A 17,329-nucleotide genomic window follows, 5' to 3' on the forward strand; every position below is an offset into this window, starting at 1 on the left:
TACACACAGGTAGTAAATAGAAAAGCCAGGGATTGTACCCATAAAGCAATAAAGCAGAGGTTGCAATACAGGCAGGTGGACACTCTCATAGACGTATATGTATGTCACATTTTGGGTGCCAGGAAAAGGAACTAATTCTCATAACTTCTAAAAATGATGACTGAGACATTTTATATGTTGGTTCAGTATTCAATTCCAGAGAATTTCTTTAACTGCTGCCTGTAAAAGTAGGTGTGGAGTTGTTCACGGGTATCACAATTTAAAGAAAGAAGGGTAACTACTGTCCAAGTTACTAGCAGTGTTTTTTAAGGCAATCTTTCTGTATCTCTACTTTGACTCTTTGGGATTAAAGGAAGTCCTATAATTTTAACAGAGGCCAGATCCTGTGGACTCCAGTTACACTGTCTTCTTTTTAAAGTTTTCTTATTTTTCAGGGAACAAAAAGGCAGCTCTGTCTTCTTACAAATGTATCGGAATTTTATTCTCTGCCAGGTAAAAGCAGAGAAGACAAGGACAGCCTGGTTGTTGGCAGATCTCTGGTCACAATCCCGCATTGACGTTAATTGCTTAATCTCTCTGAGACTTATGTTTTCTCATTTGTAAAAGGGGATAATGAGTGTTTATCTTAGAGGTTTTTTTTAAATAACAAGTAAAGGAAATCCATTAGAGACACAACACAGTGACTGTTATAAGACAGACTTGATAAAAAAAAATTTTAATTTTTATTCTTGAGGAACAAAGCTAAAAATGTGTTGACATGTTTATGTCTTGCCAAAAGAGCATCTTTTATTCATTCCAGAGCTTTCTATATGCGGAGCAGTGATCGGAATTGCAGGGAGACAGATTTGGGGCTCAGCTTAGTGAAAATTGTCTAAAAATCGTGCAGACTGCCTTAGATGGTAGTAAAATTCTAGGGGGGCAAGACACTTTTTTGCCTGGGATGCTATGCAGAGGATTCTCACTTCCTAAGCAGATACTGAATTAGAGTGCCTTCAAACATATTCCATCTCTAAGATGTAACTTTCCCCAGGTTTTTATTTCCCCCTCAAGTGTATGAGTTTGTATCTAACCAAGCGATTTTGTATTCAGTTGTGAAGGTCAGATTATCATAGTAACATTTTTTTTTTTTTTTTTTTTTGCTCCTACCTGCAGGATCGGTGCCATGAATTCCGGGACATGGTGAGAAACGGAAAGCTGGTGTGCACCTCAGACTATGATCCTGTCCGAGGTCCATACGGCAAGATGCACCCCAACAAGTGTGCCATGTGTCAGAGCATCTTGTACGTGAAGAGGTTTCTGGCTTAGCTTGATATGTTGTGCCTGTTTGCAAAAACACAGTTCCTCTTAATTAAAAACTTAGGCACTTGGCATCATACATTGAAAATAGAATAATTGCTCTTCACTTTAGAAGATGGCAGTCACTTTCCAAAGCACTTTCAAAAGAAATTTTTATTTTGATAATGAAAAACATAATCATGGTTGGAGCATCTAGGAAAGAGATTGCAAGCTATTGTACAGTGATAAAATCATGACTTTCAAAGGGGAAGCTTATCAACTAAGTATCATGGGACAGGCCAGGTCACTTGACAGCATCTCAGCTCCTCCTGTATGTAAAGGACATGATAGCTATACAGGACAGTTTTTGTAGGGATGCAAGGAGATAGCATTTAAAAAAATGTTTCCAAGCCTTCACGTCCTATAACTGTATAGAAAACAATCAATACTGGAGAGTTTAGTTATAATTTAATGAGAAAAATAAAAAGAAATGAAGCAACTCTATATGAGAGCCATAAGTTTGATTAAAGAAAAAGAAATTGGTCTTATAGGTTCATATAATTTGGGATGACAGTATAGTGACTGAATTTATGAAAGTTGATAGCATTGCCACAAAAATATTATGAAAATGCCAACAATCAGTACTCATTAGTATAAAGAGCATTTTAGGTAATTTTTGGATATGAGAAAATTGTGTTAGATTTGCTAATGTTTAGAATTGGAGAAATACTTGGTTAAACAAATTCAATAATAACCCTAGAAAAAAAATACCCTATGCTTTTTTTTATTCTGCAGTGAGCGAGAAGCTAATGAAAGAAAAAAGAATGAAGAAAAATCAAGTGCCAAGCCCTCAAACTATGCAAAGGTTGTTTCTTAAAAGCTACGAAGATAACTGTTTTACTGCTCATCCTCAGAATCTTGAACGCTACTCCAGTTTTAGGATAATAAAGATGCTAATCTTTTGCTTCAAAGAAAATTCATTTTGCCAATATTGTCACTTTGGGGTACAATAAGATCTTTTTTTTCTGGATTTGGCGCTTAATGTGTTTCTCGGTTTTGTAGAGAATGTCTCTTACAGTGTGTGCCAATTATTGTTTTAGTCTCTCCTCCTTGGAAGAAATGTGGGTTGACAAATAGTAAAATTCTTTACCAGCTCAAGTTCATGTTTGCTTATCTCTGACACTCCATGTGAAATGAGGCTTCAGGTAGCTCGGTGACGTTGATTATAACGATTCAGGTAATAAATTAATCCAAAGCATGCCCTGTAGCTTCTTTCCTTGATGTCTGTTTTTGTTTTCTGCAGGTGTTTTCTCAGTGTCAGTGAATCAAAAGCTGCCTTTTCTGTCTGCTTTTCAAGACTGCAAAGAACATGTCTTTATTCCGTCCTTAATAATGATTGTCACATTGATAGCGTTAGGTTCCTGTGGATTGCCCCTTTGGTCAGGAGTGCGCCCCACATGGAGAACGAGGGAAGTGAAGGAGGGAGGGAGCGGCGAGGGAGACGAGGGGTTCCCAGACGTGCTGTCTGGTGTTTCCTTGCATTTCTAGGACCTGTGCAGGAAGGTTCAGGGTGAGGCGGAGGGTGGAGCATCGAAGATCTCTTCACTGACTTTCATGTATATCGTACAGTATCATTAGCTATAATCACCAGGCTGTATATTAGGTCCCCAGAACTTACTAACCTTATAACTGAAAGTTTGTACCCTTTGACCAATGTCTCCCCATTTTCCCCATTTCATTCCCCCAGTAACCACCATTCTGCTCTGTTGCTCTGAGTTTGGCTTTTTTAGATTCTACATATAAGTGATAGTATGCAGTATTTTTCTTTCTTTGTTGACATTTCGTGTAGCGTAATGCCCTCAAGGCTCATCCAGGTTCTTTCAAATGGTAGGATTTCCTTCTTTCTCATGGCTGAATAATATTCTATGGTGTATATATGTGTGTGAAGTCTTATTTATCCATTCATCCACTGATGGACATTTAGACATTCAAGTTGTTTTCGTATCTTGACTATTGTAAATAATAACATCTGTTTAAAAAAAAACATTTTACTGAAGTATGATAGTCACATATAGAAAAAGTGCACATATAATAAATGTACAGCTAAATGAAATGTCATAAAGTGGTCATACCTGTGGTGTCAGCGCTGAGGTCAAGAAATAAGCCGTCACCAGCAGGCCAGAAAGAAGCCCTGTCCTGCCGCCCCGCTGACGTGAGTCCGGCTTTGAGCTGAGCTCTCTTGAAGGGGGAGAGGAAGGCCCTATTCATCATCCACTGGGATCCATTCAGCCACCCATGTTTTCATTCCCTTCTTTATTATTTATCTTGTTCTTTTTTATTTGAGGTTAATTTTCTTATTATTTGCTAGCTTCTTGACATGGAAATTTAGATCACTGATTTTAACACTTTCTTCTTTTCCAATTATGTAGTTAGAACTTTCCCTTCAATGCTGCTTAGCTGCTGTGATTTGATAGTTTATTACCATTCAGTTCAAAACATTTCTACATTCCAGGATGATCGCTTTGAGTGATGAGTTATTCAGAAGTGTGTTACTTATTTCTGAATGTCAAGGAACTTTGTAAACTGTCCTATTTAGTAGTAGTATGATTGCACTGTGATCATAAAACTTATATTTTGATATCCATCCTTTGAAGTTTATTGACATTTGCCTATCAGCTCAGTATATGGTCTATTTTGGTGAGTTTCATGTGTACTTGAAAAGAATGTGAAGTCTGCAGTTGCTGGTGATAGAGGTCTATAGATAGCATTCAGGTTCAAACTGGTTAGTTTTGTTTTTCAAATATTCAAGATCTTGATTTTTTTCTTTATGCTATCAATTACTGAAAGAAGTAAGTTAATATTTCCATTTATATTTGCAAACTTGCCTATTTCTGCTTTTAGTCACTCAATTTTTGCCTCACATATTTTTTAACTACATCTTAGATTTATACATGTTTGGGATTGTTATTAGTGAATCTGTTATTTTATTATTAGAAATCCTCTTCTTTATCTCTGATAATATTCGCTGTCCTACATTCTGTTTTATATGATATTAATATAGATATACTAGCTTCTGTATGATGAGTGTTTGCATATATACATTTTCCATCCTTTTACTTTCAACCTATTGGTTGAAATGCAAAGATATATATAAAGTGTACTTCTTGTAAACATTATATAATTGAGTCTTTTTGCTTTTCCAATCTGATAATCTTTTTCTTATACTGGAGTACTTAGTCTTATACATATTTGTAATTACTGACGTAACTGAATTTAAGACTTCCATAATCCTGTTTTTTAACATTTCTCCTCCTTTTTTTTTTCCTTTGGTCCTACATTTTTCATTTAATACAGTTATTATTAGTATTGAATTCACACTTCAAAACTATAAAAAGTAAATATGTTCCTTCTTCTACATGAAAAATACTGTTTTTTACCTTAGGAAACACATGGACAACTAATGTATTCTGAGCATGTAGTATGTGCCAAATACGATATTATGTATGCAGTTAAGTCTATTATCTAATTTGATTCCATAAAACAATAGGAGGCAAGATGTGTTATCATTAATGTTCTGTAGATGAGAAAACTAAGGCTCAGGGAAGTTAGGTAAATCATTCATTCAATTCATGGTGGAGCTGGTACTCAAAACTCCATGCAGTTAACCAAGTTAACTAGTATTTACTTCTGAGTCTTTTCTGGATTGTGAATAACCAGTTCCTTCATTTAAGAAAGACAAAAAGGAAATTTTTTACATGATAGTTTTTCCCTGTGGGCATGCCACAATTTATTTGTGCCCAGTATCATGCAGGGTTTCTGCTTTCTTACTGTTCTGTTCTTCCTTGTTTTAAACAAGTAAAAGCTAAATCCAGGAGATTAAATCCATGCAACACTATATAAACTATGTTACAGACTCTTGACTAATCCTTTAACCAAATGTGATTGAGGAAATCAAAATGTTTTTTCCCAAACGCATCTCTCTTGAGTGCCACCGAGCAAATCTGATTTCTATTTGCTTGTTCAGGATTCTGAGATGTGCAAACAATACCGAATATTGCCCAGATTGGGTTATCTTTGCCCAAAGACTTTACAGCCCGTCTGTGGCGATGATGGCCAGACGTACAACAATCCCTGCATGCTCTGTCATGAAAACTTGTAAGTATACAAATTGCACCATTACACCTTCCTGTGTAGAGGTTCTTGACTACTGCGCCGACCCACAGTAGTATGCGGATACCAACTTGAGGTGTGCTGCAATCATTTTACTAGTCAAAGCAGTAAAAAAAATCAAGTTTTGTGATCTTGTTCATAAACTAAAATAGGGAGGATTTAAGGTTATCCCTTTAATGAAATTGCTTATATACTTTACTGAGTGAAAGAGAAAGGAAAAAAAATGGTGGGGTTGCAACAAGTAGGGAAAATCTCTCTAAGCCCGTGCACACTCACTGGAGTGTGAACACCATCCATGCTTTGTGTGAAGAGAAGGAAAAGATGAGACTCACTGCAGCAGAGAGTCCCCCCGCCTCTAGCCTCCAGTGGCTCTCGTGACTGCCTGGGAGTCACGGATCCCCAGCCTCTCCGAGCCTCCTCAGACCAGGAGGCGGTGTCACGGCACAGAAAGCCGGCTGCCGCAGACAGCAGACCTGGTGGGGGCTCTCAGGTGTATCACTGCCTGCGCGTCTGTGGGCCTGTTACCTCAGCATGCTGAAATCCAGTTTCTTCAGTGGAGAAGTGCAGGCCGTTCTCTGAGCCAGCTGACTTCACAGGCTTAGGAAGAATTGCCCTTTTTATCTTAAGTTATAGGCAAGAGGTTCTAGTGCTTTCGTCACTAGTTGTAGCTTCGTTGTTTTTGTGCTCATATCTTACCTCACCCTCTCTGCCATTCACATGCACCACCTTTTTCCCAGCCTCGGTTTAACCAACTTTGAATAAAAGCATTGTGGCAGCTCTTGGCTTTCCCAGCGACCCTACTCCGGACTTACGCTGCAGTCCATGTTTGTTCTGTCCTTCTTAGGACACTATAAGCAAAGCCTAGACTGTGAGAATCAGCCTGAAATTCTGTTTTCCAATCCTGGAAAAATATTTTAATTTGCATTTATTTCCTTTCAAATTAACTCACAAAAGGCCACTCTGCAGTTCACACACTTCCAATAAAGTCTAGACGTGAGTGCCTATGTGTTCTCACATCTGTAGGCGGGGCACTTACACACTCACCCTGTCACTCCACCTTAACGACCTGCTACTCGCTCCGCTGTCCAGAGGCGGAAGCTGAGGCCCAGAGAATCCAGGCGATACAGTTGAAGTCATAAAGCTACAAAGTATATCAGACAGGGTTTTAACCTTTGTTGATTTGCATCTAAGTACAGTTTTATTTTCTCTCCACTAAACTATTATCATACCCAAAGCAGTAGTTCCCTTAAACATTTGAGGATCAAAGATCCCTTCGATGAACATGGAGGAAGAAAAGAAAATGATGTGACCTTACCATCTGTGTGCATGATATCTTTCATGGGCACATGAATCTTTTGAAATCCATGCATGGATCCTGTAGCGTTTTAAGAATTAAGAAATCCCTATTTAGGGAATGAGAATTTGTTACTAGGTGTACTTCACCATCAGCCCAGAAATCCTTCAACTTCCTTTTATTGTAAACCTCAGGGCCTAAATTGTCCATCCAATATTCTTTAAGCTTTCCATTAACTGTATAAACCTACAACCAGTGATACTCCATTCAAGGGAACTTTAGAGCGGAAAACTTGGATGATGACAATAATATTAAAGCGGCTTAACTAAAGGGACTGGGCGTGTGCACTTTGGGAGAAGATCAGGCTACCCTGGGCCAGAGGTTTCCGTGGTCTGCGAGGTCTTGGAGGAAGCTATAGGGAAGCAATTTCAACTTGAGCACTTTTCAAAGACAAAATGACCTGCCTTGATAGACTGTGAGTTTTCCATCACCAGAGGCAGAAGTTAAATGTTCAATATGTATCTTAAGAGAGAGACATTAAAGTTGACACTTTTTAAGATTCATTGCAACTATAAAATTCATATGGTATGACTGTGTATCTCTATATTGTGTAAGATACATAGAGAAAATGTATGTTCTCTCTCTATATTTATGTAAAATATATTTTATAAAAGATATCTTGCAACCCCCAAGTCACATTATAGGTTTTCAATGAAGTCAAATTTCCCTCTGAGATCCAATTTTCTCTTCTATAAAATAATAACTTTTGGACTAGATGATCTCCAAGTTTATTCCCAGCACTCAGCAATCCCATGAACACACAGGCGAGGGAAGGTGGTGGCTTGGACCCAGGGCTGGGGAACAAATCTGGAGCTAAGTCAGAAAAGAGACACTAAGCCTGGACGATGCCTACCGGGAAAAGAGTCAAGTGTGAACCCCCGACGCTCCCCCTGATTCCAAATCCAGTTCGAAGCTCACATGTCACCCACATCGATTTTTTTGTCTCATTGTAATGGGGAGTTTTCCCATCTTTGAAACTTCCTCTGTTCTGCTTTAGAATCCACCAAACGAATATACATATCCGCAGGGAAGGGAGGTGCGAAGAGAACAGCGCCCTGAACACAACGCCTTTCGGCGTGCAGGCCTCTGTGAGTACGGGGGTGGGGGTGGGGGGTGCTCCCTATCCCGGGCGTTGGACGTGGAAGTGACATGAGGTCACATAAGCCTAGACTTGGTCACCTCTTCATTGTGGAGATAAGCAATTATTAAAGTATGTGAGAATAACGATATAGTAGTTAATACTTTAAAATGTTTACTGTTTACCGGGATCACTAATAGGTTATTTATGAGCCATGTCCCTAACATAATACTTTTGCATAGTAGGTTTTATTTTTTGTGATCTGTGATGAAAAGATCAGACAGAGACCAAGCAAGGTCAGATAGTGACAGAACCGGGCTTAACCCATTTCTCTGTGACCCCCACATCCTGGCATTTTACATTGCATTCAACTGCCTTCCAACACGAAAAGTTGACCTTTGATTAAGATCCTTACATTGAAACATAAGGATGTTGCAATATTATTGAGTATGATGTTCTCCCTGGTGACTGCATTTGAGAAATTTCTTCTTTAGGCAAGATGATATGCAACTTGGGGAGAAAAGCTGAGAACTTTGAAATAAGAGAAACATTTTTGTAACCAGATAAATGTGGGTTCAATTCCAGTTTTTGGTGTTCCTTACATATGAGACCTTTGACAAATCACATTAATATCTTTGATTTCAAAGATCTCACCAGGTTATTGGATTTTTTTAGTATACTTTTATTATTGAAGTGCAGCTGATATATATTACTATATTGGTTTCAAGTACACAACACAGTAGTTTGACAGTTGCCTACATGATTAAATGCGCACCCCAACTAGTGTGGTTACCGTCACCACAGAAAGATGTTAGAGAACTATTGACTATATTCTCTGTGCTGTACTTCATCCCAGTGACTGATTTATATCATGATGGAGATTTTGTGCCTCTTTATCCTCTTCACCTATCCCACCCACCCACCCCAAACCTTCCCCATGGTGACCACCAGTCCCTTCTCAGTGTCTGTGCATCTATTGCTGTTTTGTTTTAAACATTTGGCACAGTGCCCCCAAATTAATGGTATTCATCATTGTCACTATTATCATTATGCCTAAGAAACCAAAGTTTGAACTTAGAGAAACAGAACCTGGCACAGTGCTTATTTTTAATAATTTTAATGGATGATGTTTTGATAAAATTAATATTGAAAAATATACCTAATAAGAAACAAACATTTTAATAATTATGTTTAATAATTAATTATTTATCATTATTCACAATTGGCCTTACTCTATTCCACTGCCACAAAAAGCTTTGGCAATCATGGAATTGGGAACTATTCTGCCAGATTTGAGGCTCTTCAGTGACACCAGATGGGACTGTAGTCGAAAGAACTAGTCAGCAAGACTTGGTCTAGGCAGCTGGAAAAACAAGAGCTACCAACTCGGCCTTCCTGGTTCCACACCAGCAGCTGGCGGGCGGGGTGGAGGAGGCGGGGGCCTGGGATGACCGTCTGCTTCCTCCTGTGTCTCACCGGCCGCCTGCCTGCTCCGGGCCCCTCCCCACCCTCAAAGAGAGGCTTACACTTCTGCTCTAGTCCCTAGTTCATGTTTGCTATTCTGTTACATATAAACTCTTAGTGGGTTGTTTCTCATTTCATTGACAGAATTTACTGTCCCTGCATCTCACAAACATACCTGGCTATATACATCTCAGAACAGGAAGGAAAAAGTAATCTTTATGCAAATCCTATAGACCACATCTTGCTGTAATCTCACCTAGACAACTTGACAGAAATTCCCTACTTTATGAGGAAATTGCCAAAGGATAATGCTGGCAAGATGTATTTATTCAATAATGAGGAATCTTGCGAGGGCTGAGCATAGATTTTATAAGGGAGTTTTTATTTTTGGGGTGTTTTCTTTCCATTAGAGTTATGTAAGAGCCATTATTAAAGAAAGGAATTATCTATGGTGTCAGATGAAGGAACAAATCATTAGAACCAAAGATGCCTCGGGCCTGGGACCTGTCCCCTCTGTGTGACTCGGTGATGTGATCTGGACGCACTGAGGCACTGCGGGCGGGTCACAGCCCGGAAGGGCTCTGACGGCAGTTACAGGTGCGTATCCTGAGGCTGGGACCTGCTGCCTGAGCTGTGTGTCCAGGGAGAAGTTTCTTTACAAGAGTCAGGAATCCAAAGAATGAATAAAGGCTGGGCAACCACAACTTTCCCGGGAAAAGATTGAGACCCTGGAACCCACACTTTTGCTCACTGTGTAAGGAGTGCGTTCTATTACACAATACCTACCAAGATTCATGCGGTTCTTCAATGTTTGGGGCCCTCTTTCCTTCTGCATCCCCTCAGTAGCCCTGTGATGAGGGCAGACATCATTATCGTGCCCATTTTACAGAAAATCAGCCTGGGGGAGATCCTGCAATTTACCAGTTATCCACTGTTGTATTTTGGGTCCAGTGTAGATCTCCTCACTTCACTTGTTCTGTTCTGCCACGTCCCTTAGTTATCAGGCGAATCTGAAAGTTGGCTCCGGAGTATAGGCTGCCCTGGTGGGCAAGTCCTACGTTACGGAAAATGCCAGCACTCTTTTGTGAGATGGGTAAATGGCTCTCCTCAGTCCCATGGCAATGATTTTCAAGGATTCAGCAAGACCGTAGCCTGTCACTCAGGAGCCAAAGGACCCTCCTGGGCCAGGGTGGGAACTAACGTGGTGGCTGGAGCTTGGAGTGATGGTGTGGCTGGTGTGCCAGGGGTCACTGGCTGACGATGTGTGGTTATGTGAAAGAAAGCTTCCGGAGACTCTTAACCCCCTTTTTCTTTTCTTTTTTACATTCCAAAGAGGCTGTTAACAGCTTTACTTAAAAATGTCAATATGTACAAAGTACAAGAAATTCCATCTTTCTTACCATTTAAACATGATGGGAACCTTTAGATAAGGAGGCGCCATCTAGGCAAAATTCTTTTAAATGGAATAGGTGCAAAAGTTTGAATGCCACTTTCAAACTTGTGATTATGTGAATGCAAACCATTTCACAATTCTGTTTCATCTCTTTTTTCCACTGGAAAAAATCCCTATAAGTTTTCTTTCCCTTTTCTCAATCTTGCTGTCAGCTGTGTTTCTTCAAAACTTGCTAATTTAACATCTTCCATTTCTACTATAATATTCGCATTTCTCCTCCTCCATGACAGATTCTTCCTAATCAATATTGTTTATTCTTATTGCTTCCAAGTCTTTTTATTAACCCGAGATGATCTTTTTAGGAAACACCATCTCTGTGATAAGGAGACACTCAGAGGACTCCTCTGGTTTCCTTCAGTGTTATTTCCACTTCTTTTCTTTTTTAAATTTATTTTGGTATCATTAATGTACAATCACATGAGCAACATTATGTTTAGCAGACTCTCCCCATTATCAAGTCCCCCCTACATACCCCATGACAGTCACTGTCCATCAGCGTAGGAACTCTTAACCCCTTTTTGAAAAACTTCAAACATTGATTTAATGGCTTAAATGTTGATTTCAAGAGTGTATGGGTACATGGATGAGTCAGGCAAGGGAGTAGCTAATTAAATGCTCATGGCCTAAAACAATATTATAATAATGCATTAGTGTGAGAGAAATTGGACTGAAGCCCTGACTGAGTGTGAGACCCTGGCAAGTCCCTAACCTCTGAAGCTCAGTCTCCCCCCCTGCTAAGTGATGTTGGTGACACCTACCTCTTTCCTTACTGTGAAGGTCACATGTAATCAAGAGCAGAGTTCATTTTTGTAGCATTCCCCTCACTTGGTGGTATGGACTTGGTGTTCAGTAAATACTTATTGGATCGACTGAATAAAATGTGAAAGCGATTTTAAACTGAGTTCTTGGCAGGATGCAGGAATCTGCGGATTTCTCTGGCTATGACACAGCTATAAATGTATAGGCCACGTTTCTACAATGTCTCTGAGTTTCTAGCATCTGACCTCCCCATCTTCTCTTCTAGGACAAATCACGGGAGAATTGCTGAAGGCCCTGAGGGAAAACACATGCCCCGATTCTGAATCACCTACCTTCCCCACCTGCACATACAGAGAGCTGTGCAGAGCTCGTCTCATTTGCTGTAGAGAATAAAACGGAGCTGTTGGGGGAATGGACTCCCTGACTTTCAGTCTTTTCCGTCTCTTCCTCCTAGACTCTGTGATCTCAGGGCACAGCCTGTGCTCTGGAAACCTCCTCACAATGCTGTCTGTTCAACTGCTTGTTCAGTAGAAGCAAATCGGCAGAACACCACATCTCGATTTCCTGCCTGCCTACTAGGAACTTGTTTTTTTGCAGAAGCTGAATAAACTTTCTCCTTTGTCTTGCTAAGCCTATTGGTAGACAGAGAATGTTCACTCCCCACCCCACCCCCCGGATCCAAGATGCTGTCGTGTTTGGAAGGGAATGTGCAGAAAAGCAGTAGGGGACATGGGCTCCAGGCGGACCACAGCCTTGCAAAGACAGACTGGCTATGGGTCAGCCTCACCCGCCCATGTGTCACCGACCGGCCCCCCTCTCTGCCTTCTGCATTTCCGTCACTTAGCTACATGCAACCCATCCAGGGACACAAAGCAGTCATTTCTCACATCCAATCATGTTGGCTCCTGACAGTTTCCTGTATTAGGGCCTTGGACCTTTGGTCTGGGGAGAAACAAAGGAAATGGGTTACCAACATGTGCAAGTCTCTAGAATGGCACTTTCTTACAGAAATATAAGGCTAGTCACTTATGTAATTTCAAATTTCCTAGTAGCTACAAAATAAATAGGCAAATTAGTTTTAATAATATATTTTATTCAGCTTAATGCATCAAAACTTATTATTTCAAGATACATTCAATATAAGCTTTTCTTTCAGATTTCATGGTACCTATGCTCAAAACCTTTACCTGGTTTCTCTCGCCCCCAAGATGAGCCCCAAACCCCTCCTTGGCATGCAAGGCCTCTGCTCACCTTCTCAGCCGAAGCTCCTGCATTACCCTCCTTCCCTCCTGCCTTTGAATAATCTTCCTGGACTTGTTCCTACATGTTCCCCTCCCCTAACATATCCTCCTTATCCACTCCTGGTCCTTCTCCTGTTTTTATTCCATCTCACAAGGTCCATCCCTCCAACTCTGAACTAATTTGTTCTCACGTCATTAAATGTGCAGATTTTTTTTCGGGAAGCCTTCCATGACTTCTTGTCCCTAAGAATGTGAATTATTCCTTTATTTTTCTCCCTAACATCCTGTCCTTAAATCTATCCCACCAGCTGTCACTGTTTTGTGTTACTTATTTTATGGACAAGCCCATCTCTCTCACTAGGCTGTATTTTTTAAAAGAAGAGACGGCTTGATGGTCTTGCTTATAGCCCCAGTGCCTGGTTCAGTGGCACGAAACATTTACTTATTAAAAAGCATTGGGTAAACCTAGACACTCAAGAGTTTTACAAGGGAATTCAGGACAGGCGATGTCAGTTCTGGCCAATGACATTCAGTTTACACGGCTGGAGGAGGACCATTATTTTCAATAATTGAGAGACTCTACTTTTTCTTCCTGGAACAAATTAAACATTGTTGGCACTAATGGTTGGAAACAAGCTAGCTACATGAAAATATGAGGATATAAAATGCATCTCCTCTCCCCTCAAGGGCAGCTAGAGTCATAAGGTGTTTCTCAGGAACATGAGCAAAAGCTTAGAGGGCTGCAGAGGGTATGAGTACATGAGCCCAGAAAAACACGCTGTGAAACATACTCTCTGAAGAGTATTGTTGTAATTAACATTGCACTTTCAACTAATTGCCCTTTATCAACTAAATATATGGCATATACTGATCAAGAAGGTTTCAATCAGGGAAAGGTTATTTTATTTTAGGTTGATAAAATCAGATTGACAAACTGACAGAGCTGGCTAGAAGAGAATGAGAGCTATTTTATTCTGCATGTTTGCTATATAGGGATCCTGAAGCCAAGAGGAAAAGTGGTTTTTCTATTTACCTGAACAGGTGTAAATCAGAAGAACAATCAAATCAATGGTTTGTAATCTCATGTTCCTACACCGTTCCCTTTGGACTCATAGATCTCAGTTCTATGCTCCTCATGCAAATAAAATTATCTATCTGACTGTTTGGCAGACAAAAGAAATATATTTTATAGACAGTGGTCCTTAAAGTTGCTCACTAGCTACAGAAACAGTCACTTCTGCTTATTTATGGACTACTTCAATTCTAAATCTATGGGACATGTGGCAGGAGAAAGTACACTTGAAGACTTTTCAGCATATAGTAATGGGGTTAACAATGAAAACTGAATTCTAATAGTTTGGCTTACACGAAAGAAGCCCCGAGAGCAGTAGCAGAAGCCAAGGTGACTGGCTATTAGATTCTCACCTCTGGAGCCACTTTGCTCCTAGACTTTTAAGTGAGAAAGTTGCCAGAATTCCTGCGGTCAAGGTGTTTAAAAAAAAGCTATTGACAAGTTGTGTCCACAAAGGATATTTGCTTTCCCAGCTTCTGGTCAGAGGGGAGACGTTGGCGAATCAATCAGGAAGTGCCACATTCCTCTCCACCCAAGGGCTGTTCCTATGTGCCCAGAAGAGGAGAGGGCAGTTGGATGCGTGCCAGTGAAGCGCCGCTGAAGGATTTCTGCGGGAGCTGCTAACCTCTGAACACTTACCTGGAAGCACAAGATAAGATTCTAGAGAAAAATGGAGCTTTGATACAGTTACATTTATGTGTATATGTCAAACAAGAAATTATAACCCAGCATCAACAATAAAAGCAAGAGTTAAAAGCTGTCAACTAGTTTTCCTTGAATCTTTCCTCACCCCCATCACCAAGCTAGCAGATAAAGTTTGTATTTTTGCCTGAGAGGATTTTGGAGCTCAACTGGGTGAAAGCAGAAAGAGAATAGGCAAGAAATGACTCTTAGTGGCTTGAGCATTTGGAAAGTAACCAAGACAGAAGGAATACAGTTTCCAAGAGAAACGAAATCAAATTGTCATGCTGACCAAGCCTGCAGCTCAGCAGCACCCTGAGAAGACAGAAGATCGTTGAGCGTCTGCCTACAGAGGGTGTCTGCTGAACCTAGATTCTGGGGTTCTCAGTCTCAAAGATGCCCCTGCCCCGCGTGTGTCACAGAATCGGAGTCGTTCGTGGCTGGCTTGGGCTATTAGTGTGCAGGCAGCAGCCACTGCTGTCCAGTGAATAGAGGGCCTGCTCTCATTTCTGTGCGTGGCTTAAGCATCCCCGATCCTTATACACTCCAATGATGAATGAGACTAAATCCCCACAAATCCAGGCAGGAAGGAGGGCTCAGAATGAGGCGAATTTTATTTATAGAAAAAGAAAGAATATATACCTTTCTACATCTATATTTATCGATCAAAACTCACTCCTACTGTGCATGGGACCATATTGGGGGTCGCCAGGAATCCATGTGTGGGGCATGGCTGCATCCAGGGGGGCTGCCCTAGAATCACAGCCGATCGATTCCTCTTGGAAAAAAAACTTAAGCCTATTAAGGAACTGGTCATAGAAATGGGTGTGGATTTGAAGTGACTTTGATTTGGGCAATATATTGCGATGATACTGATATTGAGTAATTCTACAACCTGCTTTTAAATCCCCAGTTACTGCCTGGGTGTCAAAAGGAAGAAAGAAAAATGCAGTCTTGTTAGACTTTGACAAGATTGATTTCTCTATCAGTCCGGGAGAATTTCCAGAAAGGAAAGAACCTGAAAAGTGGTTTTAGGCTGTTATTCTTGAACTCTGCATAAAAACAAACACATGAAACAACAAAACACACGTATGCTTCCAGGAGAGGAAGGCGCACACACAAAACCAAGCGGCCGGTGAGAAGTTAGGTGTGAGTGTGGACGTCAGAGGAAGACCGCGCTTCCTCGGCTCAGAGTCCTACTGTCGGATGTTAGCGGTGACACTGGGGAGACCCTCTCAGAATGAGATGGGGCCGCAAGGCCTTTTGGAATATGCTGGCCTGCAAGGCCTGGAGTGGAAGCTGGCAACTGAGTCTAGGCCCCAGGCGGCAGAGCCTCCTCACCGCTTCGGGGAAGTAAAGAGGGGCAGAAATCCCTCGCTGACCTCGGGCTGTGTGGTGGCATGAGAAGGTACGGCTTAGCAGAAAGAATCTTCTAGTAGAATCAGGGGATCTGATTCACTGAGCAGCCGTGGCAAATACACTCTCTGTCTCAGGGTCTCACTCCCTTCCAGTGTGTGTTCTAGACCAGACGTGCGCAAATGGATTTGCACGGAATCTTAGGGTGTGTGGTGGAACTACAGGTATGCTTGACCTGTCTTGCTTCTATTTAAGTGGTTGTCTTTAGAAAAATTGGTTTCATTTATTGTTTGCCTCATAAAACTACATTTGGGAAGGAGAGAATATTCCATTTCTTAATTAAACAACAACAATGAAAAGACTGAAAACTGGAGGGCCCCCCCACAACCTGCCTCGGGGCTTCTCCAGGTCCCTCATTTCTCTCTCCTGCTTAGCACATGGCCCGTGTGATCAAATGCTTCACTCTGACTTGAGAAAAAGATCATTTACCCCATCAGGAAAACGTCTCGAGAGTACCTCATTCTGGTTTACATATTTCAAGCGCTGATGAAGCATTGAAATGAAATGAAACATTGACCTATGGGTGAGTTGAAAGTATTCAAATTTCAAAAGGGCAGAAATAAGAATTACAGAATTTTATAGAAAAAGAAGGTGAATTGGAAAATGGAAAGCGTCAATGAGAGATACGCCTTAAAAAATTAGAAACAAATGAAATCAGGTACTTTGGGATCATAAGATCTGAAATCGGAAAATGTGGTTTGGGTCAAAATTCTGTCACTCAGAAGCTGTCTACTTCGGAGAATTTGCTGAACTCCTCCAATCTCTGAGTTTGGCCTTTGTAAATTAACTCTGTCTTAATTCCATATTAACTCCATCTTCTGGGGAGCTGATATGAGAACCACAGGAGATAATTGGGGGCCAGGGGGAGTGCAAAGTACTTGGAAATCACTGGGACTGTATTCCTGAAAAGATATTAGTTATGTGGATGGACAGAAATACAGATATGGGTGCAGGGGAATGTGTTAAAATGTCATGATTATAAGCTTAAAAGGCATAGAACAAACAGTATGCTACAATCACGATTTTTTACATTGTAGAGAAATGTCCTTGTCGCTTCTATTTCAACTTTCATAGACCCTTAATACCCTTTATCCGTGTCCTTTTAATGTTTATTTCCACTTACTACACCTATAATTTTATTTGTTCTTAAATATAGCTATGTCACTGTATTTGCTGAGGGATCAGAAGATTATTATGCAAACGTGTTTGGTAGATGAGTTTCTAGGTGTAACTGTTCCTACAGCCTATAAATCAAAATAATAAGGAAGCTTTCCTTGACAAAGTAAATATCCTAGTTTGGGTTGACAGCCAATCACCACTGAGCAGGTCAGTTTTAATGAGGATGGGATCCTGCCCTGTGTACATA

General features: G+C 40.7%; 1 protein-coding gene across 2 annotated transcripts in view; it reads left to right on the forward strand.

The window, feature by feature from the left end:
• SPINK5 (serine peptidase inhibitor Kazal type 5) overlaps window positions 1-12,183 on the forward strand; it is a 63,801-nt gene extending 51,618 nt beyond the window's left edge. For both annotated transcript variants that reach the window (XM_037016389.2, XM_017640720.3), the window contains exons 23-27: window positions 1,153-1,280; window positions 2,071-2,140; window positions 5,300-5,430; window positions 7,797-7,887; window positions 11,819-12,183. In XM_037016389.2, coding sequence (XP_036872284.2) covers window positions 1,153-1,280; window positions 2,071-2,140; window positions 5,300-5,430; window positions 7,797-7,887; window positions 11,819-11,842 — 444 coding nt within the window. In that variant the 3' untranslated portion in view covers window positions 11,843-12,183. The remainder of the gene's footprint in view (window positions 1-1,152; window positions 1,281-2,070; window positions 2,141-5,299; window positions 5,431-7,796; window positions 7,888-11,818) is intronic.
• The last annotated feature ends 5,146 nt before the right edge of the window (window positions 12,184-17,329 follow it).

The sequence above is a fragment of the Manis javanica genome, chromosome 14, assembly GCF_040802235.1.
Source record: "Manis javanica isolate MJ-LG chromosome 14, MJ_LKY, whole genome shotgun sequence".
Classification (NCBI taxonomy): Eukaryota; Metazoa; Chordata; class Mammalia; order Pholidota; family Manidae; genus Manis; species Manis javanica.